This window comes from Xenopus tropicalis, chromosome 6, assembly GCF_000004195.4.
Source record: "Xenopus tropicalis strain Nigerian chromosome 6, UCB_Xtro_10.0, whole genome shotgun sequence".
Taxonomy (NCBI): Eukaryota; Metazoa; Chordata; class Amphibia; order Anura; family Pipidae; genus Xenopus; species Xenopus tropicalis.
Window position 1 is genome coordinate 148505685 of NC_030682.2, and position 19257 is coordinate 148524941.

General features: G+C 42.0%; 1 protein-coding gene across 5 annotated transcripts in view; it reads left to right on the forward strand.

The window, feature by feature from the left end:
• adgrb1 (adhesion G protein-coupled receptor B1) overlaps positions 1-19257 on the forward strand; it is a 387039-nt gene that overhangs the window by 362046 nt on the left and 5736 nt on the right. For all 5 annotated transcript variants that reach the window (XM_031903763.1, XM_031903765.1, XM_031903764.1 and 2 more), the window contains 5 exons: positions 7693-7864; positions 9987-10082; positions 12580-12645; positions 14390-14429; positions 18438-19087. In XM_031903763.1, the coding sequence (XP_031759623.1) occupies positions 7693-7864; positions 9987-10082; positions 12580-12645; positions 14390-14429; positions 18438-19087 (1024 nt within the window). The remainder of the gene's footprint in view (positions 1-7692; positions 7865-9986; positions 10083-12579; positions 12646-14389; positions 14430-18437; positions 19088-19257) is intronic.

Here is a 19257-nt window from a genome sequence, read left to right on the forward strand (position 1 = left end):
AGTTTGCTCATAGCCTGTACAGAGAGATACCATAAAACTATGGCACATAGGGATTCCCCTGTACTAAGCACAATTCAGCAGGAACAGCCCCCTAAGTTTGCCCATAGCCTGTACAGAGAAATACCATAAAACTATGGCACATAGGGATTCCCCTGTACTAAGCACAATTCAGCAGGAAACAGCCCCCTAAGTTTGCCCATAGCCTGTACAGAGAGATACCATAAAACTATGGCACATAGGGATTCCCCTGTACTAAGCACAATTCAGCAGGAACAGCCCCCTAAGTTTGCCCATAGCCTGTACAGAGAAATACCATAAAACTATGGCACATAGGGATTCCCCTGTACTAAGCACAATTCAGCAGGAACAGCCCCCTAAGTTTGCCCATAGCCTGTACAGAGAGATACCATAAAACTATGGCACATAGGGATTCCCCTGTACTAAGCACAATTCAGCAGGAACAGCCCCCTAAGTTTGCCCATAGCCTGTACAGAGAAATACCATAAAACTATGGCACATAGGGATTCCCCTGTACTAAGCACAATTCAGCAGGAACAGCCCCCTAAGTTTGCCCATAGCCTGTACAGAGAGATACCATAAAACTATGACACATAGGGATTCCCCTGTACTAAGCACAATTCAGCAGGAACAGCCCCCTAAGTTTGCTCATAGCCTGTACAGAGAGATACCATAAAACTATGGCACATAGGGATTCCCCTGTACTAAGCACAATTCAGCAGGAACAGCCCCCTAAGTTTGCTCATAGCCTGTACAGAGAGATACCATAAAACTATGGCACATAGGAATTCCCCTGTACTAAGCACAATTCAGCAGGAACAGCCCCCTAAGTTTGCTCATAGCCTGTACAGAGAGATACAATAAAACTATGGCAGCATAAATAATTTAAAAACTATACAAAATAAAAAAATGAAGACCAGTTGAAAAGTTGCTAAGAATAGGTGATTCTATAACATACTAAAAGCTAACCTGAAGGTGAACTGCCCCTTTACATGCAATGGAGATGGGAAAACTTGCATAATGGATAGAGAAATTGGAAATCCCCAAAATATCAGCTGCATCACTTAATAACAGACATGGATATATTTTATTTATGGTTATATTTATATTGTCCCCAATAAATATCCTGCTGCAATTTGGAACTATCTCCACTTACAAAGGAAAGATAATTTCTACCCGGCAACAACGAGGCCGAATAAATAAATCCGGTGATCTAAAAACCGACGGTGGATTTTAGTGCCTCGGTATCACTGGGGAAATTAGCTGAGCCGGGCGACCAATCAATTCATTGATATGAACTATTAAATAATTGATTGGCTTAAATAAAAAAAAGGACGAGGAGCAACATTCTAAAATTCAATTATTAATGGAGCAGTAAACACAGCGATGGCCGATATTTATCCCTGCAGCGTGTTTTATACAGATTATATACAGATCCATTCTTTCCTTTCAATATGTTTGTAAAAAAAAGAAATGTAAAAATCATGGGAAAACTTTCCGTAACCTCATTATTGAGTAATCAGTTTATTTGTGGGACAGAAAGTCAATCACAAAGTGAGATCGTATTGGTCCATTCATTATCATCAAGGCTGGGAAACAAATAAACAAACAAAAAAACTTCAGGCTTCAGGCAAACTTCCCACTGACTCTTAAGGTCCCCATACATGGGCCAATAGTAGCTGCCGATATGGGTCCTTTAGACCGATTTGGCAGCTAATTGGCCCGTGTATGGGGACTACCGACGGGCCTGTCTGACCGATATCTGGCCTGAAATCGGCCAGATCTCGATTGGGCAGGTTAGAAAATCTAGTTGGATCGGGGACCGCATTGACTCGTTGATGTGTCCCAGGACCGACTTTGCCTATACCCGTCGTCATAATTCGATCGTTTGTCCCCAGGGCCAAATTATTGAGTTATCCTGGATTCTCCCAATTTCGGCCACCCATAGGTGGGGGATATCGGGAGAAGATCGGCCCGTGTATGGGGACCTTTAGACTTTCAGAAGGTTTAAGGTGGCCCCAGGGCCAAATGATTGAATTATCCTGGATTCTCCTGATATCGCCCACCCGTAGGTGGGGGATATCGGGAAAAGATCGGCCCGTGTATGGGGACCTTTAGACTCTCAGAAGGTTTAAGGTGGCAATTACTTTTCACATTGTGTTGTATCATTAAAAATCGAGTGATTGTGTTATATTAAGAGAGGTGATGAGGCGAATCTGTCCCGTTGTTCTTCACCTAAAAATTTGCGAAACGGCAAAAAAATTTGCGAAACTGAAAAATCTGCAGAACTGTGAAAAATTCAGCAGCTAAAAGCTTGCGGGTCTATGTAGAAGTTAGTGGGATTTGTCATAGGCGAAGTCAAGCCATATTTTCAATTTGAGATTTATCTATTTTTTTGAGTTTGTAAACTCGAAAATGCCAGTGAACATTTATCCCTATCATGAAGCTTTTGGTTTTTTTGTGACTTTAATAAATGTTGGGTTTCCATTATTCCTTATCTTTAGGGCCTTGCTTCTTCTTGGTTCTTGCTTCTTCTTGGTTCTTGCTTCTTCTTGGTTTTTGTTTCTTCTTGGTTCTTGCTTCTTCCTGGTTCTTGCTTCTTCTTGGTTCTTGCTTCTTCTTGGTTTTTGTTTCTTCTTGGTTCTTGCTTCTTCCTGGTTCTTGTTTATTCTTGGTTCTTGTTTATTCTTGGTTCTTGCTTCTTCTTGGTTCTAGTCTGGGTGCTGCCAGAGGGAGGATGTGCTACCTGAAAGGGAATTATGGAAAATGTAGACTGTCCTCCATCTAGACCTACCTTAGTTGGGAAAGGGGTTCTGAAAGCAATACTACAATAGGTGGTTGAAACATTTTTGACCAACTATATCATTCTGTATTCCTATAGGGAACATTTAACAAACTATGAGATAGCTCAAAGGTACCCAAGCTCCAGAGCCACTTTATGATTCAAATCAGTACTACTTGTATGAAGGTCCCCATACACGGCCAATTGTAGCTGCCGATGTCGGTCCCTTGGACTGATTTGGCAGCTTATCGGCCCCTGTAGGGGCAGAAATGACGACCATACCCGACCGATATCTGGCCTGAAATTGGCCAGATATTGATTGGGCAGCTTAAAAGATTCAGTTGGATTGGGGACCACAGTGGCTCGTTGATGCGGTCCCCGAACCGACTGCCCCATTGCCGCCATTATAATTCGATCCTTTGGCCCTAGTGCCAAGCGATCGAATTAGCCTACTTGTTCCCCAATATCACCCACCCATTGCCGACCTCGCCAAGCGAGTGAATCTTCATCTGTATGGGCACCTTTAGGTCTTGGCACAGGGGAGTTTAAAAAGCCCTTCTCCTCTTGCAGCTGTTACCCATTTATTTGGAAGCCTACAGCTGCAAAGGATTAGGGTGCACAAAGAGTCTCCATTTCCTTTGAAGCTTACATTATAGAGAAGGTACCACTTTATGACTTGGATATTTTCAATAGAATGGACAGGGATTGGTGGCATAAATGTGTCTGTGCAATGGCCACCTTTGGTTGGATGTGTTTAGTTATAAACCAGCAGTTGAGCCAATGATTGTTCTGTGAATCGAAGGAGGGAATATACTAATGTTCGTATTTTTTTTTTTGTCTAAAAGCTTTAGAGGTCACATAGAAATCAGTAGGTCCTGTTTCCAGTTGAAAGATCTTCTTTTGCTTCATGGTATAAGAGATTTTTGGGATGCTCCAATCATTGAAAAACACAAAAAAAATGGGGTTTTCTGGTATAGTCCGTTCTTTGGGGGGGGGTGTTGTTCGTGTTTTTTCTTTTAGAAAAAGACTAGACATTCTGGGTTTTGGTGGAAATGAGTTAAGTTGTGGTTTCAAAAAAAACTCTAAAACCACGAAAATGAGAAGATTCATTTCACATTACCAGGGTTTATGCAGCTTTACTGGAGAACCAGAGCCTGAAGACTGTTAGTATAAAGTGCAGCTGAAAATAAAGGCATTGCTCTCTATTTCTCATTCATTCGAAGAGAGAAAGGCAAAATGTAAAATTGGTCCCCAATGACCTTCTAAAACAAAGTGACAGGCTGAATTGAGCAGGGTAATAATTTTGCTATCTATAGGCATTAAACGGGCTAGTTATTAAAGTGCCCCACAAGGCATAAGAAGCAGGTCAAGCTCTATGTCTTTGCCATTAACAGCTCTTCACATCCATCATCTCTGCTCTTCTCTTTATTTTCGTGTTATTTTTTTTTTTTCGTTCCCCCCGTCCCTGCATGCGCATGTATGTCGCTTTTATTAACTTCATTTCGTGACAGAAACGGTGACTATGGCAGATTTTTCTCAGGAAATGTCTGCCGTTGGGCTAAATAAAATACTTTTCCGGCCCAAAAGTGTAATCCCACTGAAACGTTAGATTAGATCTGTCATCATCAGGACCCAAAGATTGTGATGGGGTTAGAAAAAGACGCTCCAAGCCCAATGACCTTTTCACAGAAAAAAAAACTGAAAAAATTAGAATATAGATCTAAGGGAAGAGAAATAAACCTATATCTGGAGATGAATTTTGCCTTTAAAGCCATTGGTTTACTGGCACGGTTAGTATTATTGGCCAAGACAAAGAACATTTGAGTCTATCACGTGCAACTTCCATAAACTTCCCATGGAGACCTGAAGGCTTTCGGCACCCATTCTATCAAAGCTGATAAAAAATATATATATTTGGGATTTTTTGTAAGAACGTGCACTTGTGCAATAATCTGAGCCAAAATCTCAGTAGAACGAGAAACGGTATTTCTCTAAATTAAATGATCTGATCCCGATTCATTCCGAATTTGGTGATAACATTCAGTTGGGTTTGGATGTTCCTGGCGAACTTGGCGGATGTTTTTGATGTTACTGCATTAATTGGGCATGACTTTGGTGGGGGTTTTCTTGAATGACTTTGAAAACTTTGCTGGCGCTAGAAGAGAAACTTCCCAGCATGCTGTTGGAATCTATTTGTTGAAGTAGTCATGTGACAAATGAATGGAGATTTTAATAAATTGAGAAGAAATGTCAACCTTTCTTATTTTATGCAGCCTTTTTATTAAGAAACTCTACTCCATATAAAGAAATACTACAGCTAGGGCCAATTGTGCAACTATAGTTGGTCACACAGGGTGCAACACTATCTTCTGATTGAACCAGCTCAGTATAGGCCTATATTCAGCCAAAAGGACTTTTTGAGCTTTGACTAGAGCAGTGATCCCCAACCAGTGGCTCATAAGCAATATGTTGCTCACCAACCCCTTGGATGTTGCTCCCAGTATTAGATATAAAGAAACTCTATGACTAGGGCCAATTGTGCAACTAAAGTTGGTCATACAGGGTGCAACACTATCTTCTGATTGAGACAGCTCAGTTTATTGGCCCATATTCAGCCAAAACAACTTTTTGAGCTTCTTTGACTAGAGCAGTGATCCCCAAACAGTTGCTCTCCAACCCCTTGGATGTTGCTCCCAGTATTAGATATGAAGAAACACTAAGGGGCACATTTACTAACCCACGAACGGGCCGAATGCGTCCGATTGCGTTTTTTTCGTAATGATCGGTAATTTTGCGATTTTTTTCTGCGTCTTTACGATTTTTGCGTAAAAATGCGAGTTTTTCGGCGTCTTTACGATTTTTGAGTAAAAACGCAAGTTTTTCGTAGCCATTACGAAAGTTGCGCAAAGTCGCGATTTTTTCGTAGCGTTAAAACTTGCGCGAAACGTCGCGCCTTTTAAGTTTTACCGCTACGAAAAAGGCGCGACTTTGCGCGCAAGTGTTAACGCTACCAAAAAATCGCGACTTTGCGCAACTTTCGTAATGGCTACGAAAAACTCGCGTTTTTACGCAAAAATCATAAAGACGCCGGAAAACTCGCGTTTTTACGCAAAAATCGTAAAGACGCCGAAAAATCGCAAAAAATACGAAAAAGTCGCAAAATGTTCGTTTCCAATCGGAATTTTTCCAATTCGGATTCGAAATCGTGTCTTAGTAAATCAGCCCCTAAGGCTAGGGCCAATTGTGCAACTAAAGTTGGTCATACGGGGTGCAACACTATCTTCTGATTGAGACAGCTTAGTTTATTGACCCATATTCAGCCAAAACAACTTTTTAAGCTTTTTTGACTAGAGCAGGGAACCCCAACCAGTGGCTCAGGGGCAACATGTTGCTCTCCAACCCCTTGGATGTTCCTCCAAGAGTCCCTAAAACAGGGCTTATTTTTACATTCCTGTATTTAATGCAAGCTTTAGTTGCAGCAAAACCATGAGTACTACCAACCCGAGCCTCCTGTAGGCTGCCAGTTGACATTGGGGCTATGAGTAGCCAATTATAGCCCATATTTGGCACCCCCAGGTCCTTCTGAATGCTTGTGTTACTCTCCTACTTTTTTAATAAAAAAAATTTCGGGAACCCCAAACTAGAGCCTAGTCAGATATCAATTGAGAAGGTTCAAGTCAGTTTGATTTAGCCCCCCAATTGGACTTAATTTTATTTAAATGAAATCTTTTTGAGGTATTCTGGAATATCTAGCACCTCATATGTACATAAATATAAAATTAATTTTGCCAATATGTCTTTGGTGCACACTATCCTATCCACACTATGCTACCTGATCTTGCACCCACTTCTTTGGGGTTCTAGATGCAAGAACTTATATCCTGAATTAGGAGAACTGAGGGGGGGGGTATGTAGATATCATTAAAACCCCTTGCTTGAATAGGGCTGGTGCAGGGATTCATAAAACAGGCAACCTTTGTATTAAGGTTACTTGCCCTTAGTTCTTACAGATTTCAGATGGGCACAATAAAGGAGGTCTCTATGGCCAGCCAGCTGACACTTAATGATAACACCTTGCTTATTCTGATATCCATAGGCATCTGGTAATGCTATAGGGCATCTCCCTTGTCAGTTTAGGGGTTCAAGGCTCTCTAAATTGCTGAAAACAATCCAAAAAAAGAAAAATAAAGAAGTCTTTACAGTATATTATGGGAATTCATTGGCCACATTCCTTAGTAATAAGGCTGTATACAATAAAATAGACGTTAGACATCGTCAATCCATTATAAGGTGGTTTATAATTGAATCATTTATATAGAAGTTGGACAACCAATTGCTTAGTAGAAGTCTATGGAAAGGTATATCAAGCAATCTCCATTTCTGTTAATTAAATAAGTGGAAGCTGTTGCCAGGAAACAAAGTGCTTCATACATTCCCATTGCCTTGAGAAATAGCTGCGCTGAACTGTAGAGTTGGCGCCATTATGGAGTCTTTATGGAGCCAAAAAGCAATACTAAAACATGAATCCCTATGCTCTTTATTGTTAAACCCTAACTCAACTCAACTAACTCGCTTGATGCAGTATTATTAGTATCATATCAGAATTGAAACCTTGCGGCAGGAAGTAGCCATATGATGTCACTTCCTGAAAGGAGACATCTTAAGCTTTTTATACTCCCCTGTCCTGTTTTATGACCGGTTTGTTTCCTTGTCATACTTTCCCTTTATTTAATTAGCATCTACGAAAGTACAAAAGTGCTTCTAACTCTCAATAAATGTTAATTTGATTTTTTTTTTCTTACTCACATCTGTCATATCTGGACATTTTCAGGCCTTTTTAATCATTTCTAAGTGTTTTGCTGAAAACCATTGTCCTACTTTTGTATTGGCAGGGCCTCGTTATGGAGTTCGTGTGTGGTGCTCCCACTGTTGGCGCTCACGTGGATGTCGGCTGTTTTGGCGATCACGGACAGGCGCTCCGCTCTCTTCCAGATCCTATTTGCCGTCTTTGATTCGCTGGAGGGATTCGTCATTGTCATGGTGCATTGTATCCTCAGGAGAGAGGTAGATAGGCACCTTGTATTTCAATGATAAAACCTATGTGTGAGCAAAAAACAGTATGAGTTGAGCTTTATTTTGTATTCTTTGCGGTTTTAGACTTATTTGTCTATATTATACTGTTTATATTGTGCTATAGCTCTAAGGCCAAGCCTGTTAAACACAGTAGAAGCATTTCAAAAACCTTTATCCTTTTTAGATTTTCTGCCCCCAAATGCCCTTTTACATAGGGAGAACATGCGTTCTATAGCACGTAGTTATCCTCTTGGTCGGGTTGCAGAAATAAAGCCGTTACTTTTTATGACAGACAACAGTGAATAGCGAATAGCGCTGGATGATAAGAGAGATGAGAGCACTGATTACACACATAAAGCAATTCATTTCAACATCTGCCCACTTTATGGGCTTTTAGCAGTTAATTTCCATCGCCGAAGCAGTCTCTGCCGCAGAGCAGCGCGCACAAAATGTCATGTTGCCACTTGCATACTAATATGGGCATTGTCTTTCCCTTTGTTTGGCCATTCTTGTGACTGCCAAGCTTGCTTTGCCCCAGCACAGGATTATAATTTAGACATAAACCTAGATAGATAGATAGATAGAAAGAAAAGAATGAAAGATAAAGAAAGAGAGTAAGAAAGAAAATAGGAGAGAAAGAAAAAAAGAAAGAGAGAGAGAGAAAGATAGAAAGCGAGAAAGAGTGAGAAAGAAAGAAAGAAAGAAAGAAACGAGAGAGAGTGAGTGAGAAAGAAATAAAGAAAAAAGAGAGAAAAAAGAAAGCTAGAAAAAAAGAAAGCAAGAGAGAGTGAGAAAGAAAGAAAACGAGACAGAGAGAGTGAGAAAGCAAGAAAGAAAAAAGAGAAAGAAAGCGAGAGAGAAAGCATGAGAAAGAAAGAAAGAAAATGAGAGAGAGAGACAGGGAGAAAGAAAGAAAAGAGAGAAAGAAAGAAATCGAGAGAGAAAGCATGAGAAAGAAGGAAAGAAAATGAGTGAGAGGGAGAGAGAGAAAGAAAGAAAGCGAGAGAAAGAAAGAAAGCGAGAAAGAGCAAGTGAGCTTGAGAAAGAAAGAAAACGAGAGAGTGAGAAAGAAATAAATAGAAAGAAAGAAAATGAGAGAGTGAATAAGTGAGAAAGAAAAAGAAAGAAAAAAAAGAAAGAAAGAAAGAAAATGAGAGAGAGCGAGCGAGCGAGCGAGTGAGCTTGAGAAAGAAAGAAAACTAGAGAGTGTGAAAGAAAGAAAGAAAGAAATAGAAAGAAAGAAAACGAGAGAATGAATGAGTGAGAAAGAAAAAGAAAGAAAGAAAAAAGAAAGAAAGCGAGAAAGAGAGAGCAAGCGAGCTTGAGAAAGAAAGAAAGAAAACAAGAGAGTGAATGAGTGAGAAAGAAAAAGAAAGAAAGAAAACAAGAGAGTGAATGAGTGAATGAGTGAGAAAGAAAAAGAAAGAAAGAAAACAAGAGAGTGAATGAGTGAGAAAGAAAAAGAAAGAAGAAAACAAGAGAGTGAATGAGTGAGAAAGAAAAAGAAAGAAAGAAAACGAGAGAGTGAGAAAGAAAGAATGACAACATTCTATAGAAACTGCCCTAACACAATGACAATGACTCGCTATCTGCATTAGAGAAATCACTTCTCATTGCTGATACTCTTAAACCTTTCTGCTGTTCACCCTCTTCTCCTTCTCCTCCTCCTCCTTTAGTTTCCCATTCCCATGGAGTCTATGAGACTGCCCTAAGCTGAGTTTCTTCTTTCTTTCAAATTGTGCTTTTAGTGTTTCATGCAGTGTAGTAACTTCTCCCTTAATTCTTTCTTTTGAGGTTCCTCAAGGCTTTGCCCTAAGCCCTTTATTATTCTCCCTTGGAAAACTAATTATTTCATTCTGCTTTATTGTCTTCATTTAGCCCGGCATTCCTTCTCTATATTCTCTATACACTACTGTGCTACTGCTGCCTGCTCAGTGTAGTGCCCATATCCCTCACTCCTGATCCAGGGGGGGGGGGGCTATGATTACAACAATGGGTTCCATGAATATGTGCCCCAGACTTGTGCCGGGGAATCAGGGGAATCAGGGGAGCCAGGTTCTGTGTCTCATGTTGTGAGCAGATCTGTACCTGAACCTTTGTACTTTCACTCTAGGTGCAAGATGCTGTGAAGTGTCGAGTGGTTGACCAACAAGAAGAAGGAAACGGTGACTCCGGGGGGTCCTTTCAGAACGGCCATGCTCAGCTAATGGTAAATCCATGGCATTGCGGCACATTCTTTTAATTGTTTAAAAAAAAAAAAAAAGAAAGAAAATATATTTAATCCTGACGTGCCACAAGTAAAAACCAATGGATGTACAAGTAGACAATTCTGTGATGGGATTTGCCCACTGATTTTCTTTTTATGCCTTTCAGTCCCATGTCATGTCTCTAATGAGTGCGCGTCTCATGGTCTAATGAGTGCCCATCTCATATCTCTAATGAGTGCCTGTCTCATATCTCTAATGAGTGCCCGTCTCATATCTCTAATGAGTGCCCATCTTATGGTCCAATGAGTGTCCGTCTCATATCTCTAATGAGTGTCTGTCTCATATCTCTAATGAGTGCTCATCTCATGTCTCTAATGAGTGCCCATCTTATGGTCTAATGAGTGCCCGTCTCATGTCTCTAATGAGTGCCCATCTCATATCTCTAATGAGTACCCGTCTCATATCTCTAATGAGTGCTCGTCTCATGTCTCTCATGAGTGCGCATCTCATGGTCTAATGAGTGCCCATCTCATATCTCTAATGAGTGCCTGTCTCATATCTCTAATGAGTGCCCATCTCATGCCTCTGAGTGCCCACCTTCTGTCTTTAATGAGTGCCCATCTCATGTCTCTAATGCGTGCCCATCTCTTGTCTCTAATGAGTGCCATCTCATGGTCTAATGAGTGCCCATCTCATATCTCTAATGAGTGCCCATCTCATATCTCTAATGAGTGCCAGTCTCATATCTCTAATGAGTGCCAGTCTCATATCTCTAATGAGTGCCTATCTCATGTCTCTAATGCGTGCCCATCTCATGGTCTAATGAGTGCCAGTCTCATATCTCTAATGAGTGCCTATCTAATGTCTCTAATGCGTGCCCATCTGATGGTCTAATGAGTGCCCATCTCATATCTCTAATGAATGCCTCTCTCATGCCTTTGAGTGCCCACCTTCTGTCTCTAATGAGTGCCCATCTCATATCTCTAATGAGTGCCCGTCTCATATCTCTAATGAGTGCCCGTCTCATGCCTCTGAGTGCCCACCTTCTGTCTTTAATGAGTGCCCATCTTATGTTTTTAATGAGTGCCTATCTCATATCTCTAATGAGTGCCCATCTCATGGTCTAATGAGTGCCAGTCTGATATCTCTAATGAGTGCCTATCTCATGTCTCTAATGCGTGCCCATCTCATATCTCTAATGAGTGCCCGTCTCATATCTCTAATGAGTGCCAGTCTGATATCTCTAATGAGTGCCTATCTCATGTCTCTAATGCGTGCCCATCTCATATCTCTAATGAGTGCCCGTCTCATATCTCTAATGAGTGCCAGTCTGATATCTCTAATGAGTGCCTATCTCATGTCTCTAATGCGTGCCCATCTCATATCTCTAATGAGTGCCCGTCTCATATCTCTAATGAGTGCCAGTCTGATATCTCTAATGAGTGCCTATCTCATGTCTCTAATGTGTGCCCATCTCATATCTCTAATGAGTGCCCGTCTCATATCTCTAATGAGTGCCAGTCTGATATCTCTAATGAGTGCCTATCTCATGTCTCTAATGCGTGCCCATCTCATATCTCTAATGAATGCCTCTCTCATGCCTCTCTCATGCCCACCTCCTGTCTCTAATGAGTGCCCATCTCATATTTTTAATGCGTGCCCATCTCATATCTCTAATGAATGCCTCTCTCATGCCTCTGAGTGCCCATCTCCTGTCTCTAATGAGTGGCCATCTCCTGTCTCTAATGAGTGCCCATCTCACATCTCTTCATACCTCCAATGAGTATCCATCTCCTGTCTTTTCTGAGTTCCCATCTCATGTCTCTGAGTGCCTGTCTTGTCATGTCTAAGCCAATGGCATCCAGTTTGTAGCTATTTATTCAGAATCTGATTGTTCCAATATGGCGGACCTCCCCTCTCCTTTCATAATTACAATTACAGGAGACAGATCACATTGCCAATGGTGTTGTTTTTCCCATTTTTATTTCCATTTTCCCCTGCATAATAAGTTATATACTTTACATAATTAGCTGACAGAATTGCACCTTCGTTAAAGCCGTACGTGCAAGATGCCATCAGAGCTAAACCAGAGCCAATCAACACATTTTCTCTATCAGACTTGTGAAGATTCCCACAGCAGATGGTTGAAGCCAATAGCCCCACATTACAGCACATTGTTTGTGTAACTAATTACCCAGTTACAATGCAGTGATCCAGTAGAAGGCTTGTACTGTAAACTGTATACGACAAATTGGGTGTTTGAGTTAGAAACTTGAATGTAGTTGATAAAGATGAACTTTATGATGCCATGGGGCCCATTGGAGGTGAAATTGGGCAATAGGGCACCCTACCCTCCACATTGCAAATGAGCCCTCTACCATTACTGGTTATTACCACTTGGAAATAAATGTATTTGTGTAGTGATCCCATCACATCAGTAGTGATCCCTCATTCACATCAGTTAGTTATCAGCTTTATTTCTTTCTGTCCCACTCTCAGCTGGAAGAAGCCAATAACCCATACATCTGCACGGCCATGGTTGGTCTGAAGGACAAGAAGGTACCGGTAAGCAAAGTCTTCTTTTCGGCATAAAGTCCTTTAGACACTTTCTTGGGTTTCCAAAGGAAAATTTACAACATTTTGACCACACCCAAGAGCTACTCTGCCCCACCCCCTTTGCCCCTGCCTATTCTAGTTAAGTTAATCCCTATTTCTGAAGTAGAAATGAAAACTGAGCTGTTTTCCGTATCAGTGATTCCAAATTCCTCAATTCCAAATCAGACATTACGCACAATGTAAGTTGCTGGTGTATAATTGCTGAGGTGCGGCGTTGGCAGGGTCCTTATGAAACCCATTTATCACAAGCACAATGCTAACCGATGCGCCGCCGTATATATTCTCTTTATGACCGAAGCCCAATAACTGAAGATGTCGTTATGGGTGTAATTTATTGGCTTATGGCTTTGCATTAACGAATGGGCTATTCTCCGGCGACGCTTTACCTTCGTTGTTATATTAAAGAGAGGATTCTGCTAAATAAACAACGGCTCGTTGCCTGGATCTCCCTGGAATTTCTACGGATATGTAGCCAACCCCTGGCTCTTACGTTTAGTATGTGGGGATCCAGTGATCCACTTGTGCAGAGAGGCTTTATAGAAACAGAACCTACATCACCTTTACATTTCTGTGAATGTCCCAAAGACTTTGAGTTCATTGGTTGAGTAGAGGCCGCCATATATTTTTGGCCCAAAAACCCCATCCATTAGATGAATTACATTCCTTGCACTTTGGCTTTGTCTACTTCAATAAACACTCTACACTCAATTCAGAACAGAGGCATAGAGCGCAAAAACATGGAAGTGCAAGGAGCAGTTACTGCCTCAAGAACAACGGTGGCCAATGTGCACAACCAAAACTGTGGTTTGACTCATGTCTTTTGCTACAGAAAAATTCACCCAATAATAATACAGTAGGGGTGTGTCTAATAATAGGGAAGGGGTTGGCCAATCACAAAAGTAATGCTCCTCCATTCAAATACTTGGGCATGATCTACCAATAGATATGCAAGATCTCATAAATAAGCCCTACCTTGGCTCTTACGTTTAATATGTGGGGATCCAGAGATCCACTTGTGCAGAGAGGCTTTATAGAAACAGAACCTACATCACCTTTACATTTCTGTGAAGGTCCCAAGGACTTTGAGTTCATTGGTTGAGTAGAGGCCGCCATATATTTTTGGCCCAGTATGTGGGGGCAAGCATGAAGAATCCCATTCATTAAAGAAATTGCATTCCTTGCACTTCTGTATAATTAAGCTTGGCCCCGCCCTCCTCTTGCCTCCTGTTGCACGTCCCATTTTTTAGGCACAAGTTCACAATTAACACAATCAGAGGTGGCGGTAGCTCCAGGCTTTGTCTACTTCAATAAACACTCAACGCTCAATTCAGAACAGGAGGCGGAGCAGACTGAGCGGCATAGAGCGCAAATACACAGAGGTGCAAGGGGCAGTTATTGACACAAGAGCGAAAAATTCACCCTATAATAATACAGTAGGGGTGTGTCTATTAAAGGGGAAGGGGTTGGCCAATCACAAAAGTAATGCTCCTCCATTCAAATACTTGGGCATGATCTACCAATAGATATGCAAGAACTCATAAATAAGCCCTACCGTCTTAATGAAACCATATCACATGGGGCTAAATTATCTTGGAGTGACTCAAGCGCAGGCAGAAGAATTCTTTCAAAATATAGAAATTATTCCTGATTTAATGTCATGTTTTTGTTTTTTTTATTTTTTTTCTTCTTCCAGTCGGATTTTGAAAAGGATGTGGATTTGGCATGTAGATCAGGTGAGTGCCCTACCAAAGATCCTGGTATAGACAATGTAGAGATTGTAGAAATATTTATTGCACTTGGAACCTGTAATTTGAAAAACATTGGGGGGGAGGGTTTACTAATTGCAGGGTGCCACCTTCCATTATGGCATGTTGCTATGGAACCCTATACTGATAGTTTACCCTATGGCAGATGGAAAGGTCATGGTTGCATTGTGCGCACTGCACTCTGTACCTGTGTCAGAAGGGGTAGTTTGTAGACATTGATATTACAAGACAAAATTTGTTCTGCAGCTCTCCATCCTACCTAGTTACCTAGTTGTTAGGGTCCCACTCACCCTAGCAACCTGACTGGAGGACGAATTGGTCTGAATAAACGAAGTCATATTACTTATGTTCATCATCTTCTAGCCTCAGTAAAATGTTCTTTTTGGTTGCCTACTGGCAGTTACATTTCATTTCAAACTTCTAGTGTAACACTATTGTTGAGGAGTCCAAAGCTCTTCCTAGTTCAGTCCTAGAAGCAGGGTTATATCTTAGTTGCAGTGGCTCTTAATAGGCACCACTGGACTTTAACCACAGCACCTTCAGGGTCCTCCAAACTGTCAAGGGATTCTCTTCTACCTTGAGTCTACACAACCTGCACTAATCAAACACATCAAGATTGCTAACTTCACTGCACCCCTCAATTAAATCTCAGAATATATAGACACTTGGCTTCTTCAGCAACTGGGTTTGGGATCTAACCCCTATTTCATTGATTTTTGTCCAAAAATTCATGTTATGTGGCTGATCCTCATCCAAGGAGTCTCGTTGACTGTTCAATGAGGTCTATAGTACTCCTACCCCAGGTTCTGGACACATATCCACCCTACTCTACAAGAGCTAGATATCAAGATCTTTCAAGATAGAGAACATGGCTACTTCCCTCCTTTTTATACTCACTAGAGAACCATCTGAATGTACCAGAGGGACACTATAACCTACACTTGCTTAGGAGGTTGCTCTTTATGGGGATAAACACCATGGGTGGGATAGTCACTAGTCATTGGGGAGGGGGTTGGCTGATTAAGGAATACAAGAGGCATTATTTATTACAGGCAAGGGGCAAAAAAGAGTCAGAATCTGCCATGTTGTTTGCACTCTGTCCTCCATGTTGGAATATTGGCGTTGGTCTCACCAAAATGGAGCGCAAGTCTGGGTTCTTCTCATGAATGCAACATGGGGTGCATCTGGCAGCACTGTATTCATTATGAGGCACCAGGGGAACATTCTTTCACCCAGTAGTGCCCTTGAACTTTTGTTGCAGGTCACAGTGAATAACCCATAATGTATGGCTGAGGGAGGGCATAAATAAACGTGCAATAAAACCTGTGAAGAAGATTTATGAAACATTCCCTATAATATTGGTGCATTTTGATTTTATCCCTGGCAGTGTCCCTTTCAATATGCCCAAAGGTTCCATTTTCTTGTGTTAGTTGGCTTCTAAAGAAAGAAAGAAAATTCCATCCTGCTTAATGTGATTGGATAGTCATTTTCCAATCCGTGCTTTAGTAGCTGCAAGGCAACCATAACTCACTGTGACCAGTGGAGCTGGAACGTATTTCCCATAATGCACACACACAGGGACAACAGCTTTATGCCGCCTCGGAACTTGAACCTCGGGATGCTCTAATAAAACACATATGTTTCCCTAATTGCACTTTAATAGCCATGAATGAGGTTTACAGACAATTCCAGACCCTGCAAACAACTATTTATTAAAAATGAACTTGGCCTCAGATTAAACAGTTTGTTTAACTTGAAAGTCATTATTTGGAGAACAGTGCCACAGAGCATGATGGGACTTTATTTAGGGCTGTCTGGTGGAAGGAGCAGTGGTAAAAGGATACGGGCACCCCATCATTTATATAAAGTGCTATCAGACCTAATGTCTACAGTTTGACCTCTGTATGTCCCCTTAGCCTACTAGAGCCATTTTCTCAACTGTCACAATCCCCCTTTATTGGCCCCATCTTGCCCTACTGTCTCCATCTTGCCCTACTGCCTCCATCTTGCCCTACTGTCTCCATCTTGCCCTACTGTCCCCTTAGCCTACTAGAGCCATTTTCTCAACTGTCACAATCCCCCTTTATTGGCCCCATCTTGCCCTACTGTCTCCATCTTGCCCTACTGCCTCCATCTTGCCCTACTGTCTCCATCTTGCCCTACTGTCCCCATCTTGCCCTACTGTTTCCATCTTGCCCTACTGTCTCCATCTTGCCCTACTGTCTCCATCTTGCCCTACTGTCTCTATCTTGCCCTACTGTCTCCATCTTGCCCTACTGTTTCCATCCTGCCCTAATGTCTTCATCTTGCCCTACTGTCTTCATCTTGCCCTGTTGTCTCCATCTTCCCCTACTGTCTCCCTCTTGCCCTGTTGTCTCCATCTTGCCCTACTGTCTCCATCTTGTCCTACTGTCTCCATCTTGCCCTACTGTCTCAATCTTGCCCTACTGTCTCCATCTTGTCCTACTGTCTCCATCTTGTCCTACTGTCTCCATCTTGCCCTACTGTCTCCATCTTGCCCTACTGTGTCCATCTTGCCCTACTGTTTCCATCTTGCCCTACTGTCTCCATCTTGCCCTACTGTCTCCATCTTGCCCTACTGTTTCCATCCTGCCCTACTGTCTCCATCTTGCCCTACTGTCTCCATCTTGCCCTACTGTTTCCATCCTGCCCTAATGTCTTCATCTTGCCCTACTGTCTCCATCTTGCCCTGTTGTCTCCATCTTGCCCTACTGTCTCCATCTTGCCCTGTTGTCTCCATCTTGCCCTGCTGTCTCCATCTTGTCCTACTGTTTCCATCTTGCCCTACTGTCTCCATCTTACCCTACTGTTTCCATCCTGCCCTAATGTCTTCATCTTGCCCTACTGTCTCCATCTTGCCCTGTTGTCTCCATCTTACCCTACTGTCTCCATCTTGCCCTGTTGTCTCCATCTTGCCCTGCTGTCTCCATCTTGTCCTACTGTTCCCATCTTGCCCTACTGTTTCCATCCTGCCCTGCTGTCTCCATCTTGCCCTACTGTCTCCATCTTGCCCTACTGTTTCCATCCTGCCCTAATGTCTTCATCTTGCCCTACTGTCTCCATCTTGCCCTGTTGTCTCCATCTTGCCCTACTGTCTCCATCTTACCCTGTTGTCTCCATCTTGCCCTACTGTCTCCATCTTGCCCTACTGTCTCCATCTTGCCCTACTGTTTCCATCCTGCCCTAATGTCTTCATCTTGCCCTACTGTCTCCATCTTGCCCTGTTGTCTCCATCTTACCCTACTGTCTCCATCTTGCCCTGTTGTCTCCATCTTGCCCTGCTGTCTCCATCTTGTCCTACTGTTCCCATCTTGCCCTACTGTCTCCATCTTACCCTACTGTTTCCATCTTACCCTACTGTCTACATCTTGCTCTACTGTCTCCATCTTGTCCTACTGTCTACCACCTGGACCTATTATACCTATTATCCTTCAGTCCTAGCTGCAACTGCTACTTTGAAGAGTTACACTATGGGCCAGGTTCTGTTCAGTGAGAAAAAGTAATCTCATGGTTTATCATGTGAAAAATGATGGACAAGATTCAGATGGAGCAGAAAAAACTTTTCTCCTAATTCAGTTCCAGCCTTTATCCATAAAATTCAATACGTTTTTACGTGCTTAACAGTGAGATAAGTTTTTTTCTGAACTGAATTGCATCCGAAATTGAATTTGGTCCATCAGTTTTCCATGATAAACCAGACGCTAACTTCTCTCACTAAATTAAATCTGGCCCAATGTGTGGCATCCAGTGCAGTCACCCCAATTTGGACCCCCTAAAGGCAGCACCAGCTCCCAGCTTTATGAATTGAATTTATATATTAGTTATGGGATACAGCAGACAACAGGGTACAGTCAATGTTTTTTTCTCCATCGTCTTTTCCCTATCAATGAAAGGAAATGTTGAACCCCAGTGACGGAATTATTCCCTTGTAATTCATTTTTCTTTCCCCCTCAGTGCTAAACAAGGACATGTCCACACTCCGAACATCTACAATCACAGGGACACTAAAGCGACCATCTCTCCAGGATGAAGAAAAAATGAAGATGAACCACCAGAAAGGTTCCAACTTCAACAGTCTTCCATCCAATGTGTCAAAAATTCATCATCAAGGCTCTCCGCACTACCTAGGGGGGATAAACCTCAACGAGTACAACAATCATACACTCACACTTAAAAAGGACAAAAGCCAGTCCTCCAAGCCGATGTACATGTGTGAAGGGGACATCTTTAAGAAGTTAGATTCAGAACTCACAAGAGCTCAGGAGCAGTCCATGGACCCAAGCTACGTCATCTTACCCAGCAACACCTCAACTCTGAGGGCAAAGCCAAAAGAAGAAAACAAATACAGTATGAACATTGATCAGATGCCACAGACCAGGCTCATACACCTTAATATGGCTGATCCAAGCTACATGCTGAAAAGTCCTCCCAGGGAACGAATGGGTATGAAGTGTCCCGAGCAAGGGTCACCAATGCAAAAACATCAAATTCATCCCAGCGAATCACAGATTCCCCTCGGCCTTTGTGATAAAGGAGACTCAGGGACATTGGGAATTGTAACAAAGGGCGAAACCATTTCCACACTTTCCATGAGCTCTTTGGAGGTGAGCAGAACATATTTGTCTACATTATTTGTACCTATTTGTGTCATTGAGAAAATGGTGTTTTATGGTTTATCACAAATTTATGGAGGAGATTTAATTTGAGAAGAATTTTTTTTCTCCTAATTAATTTATACTTTAACCCTTCTAAGTGAACCGCACATATACTGTAT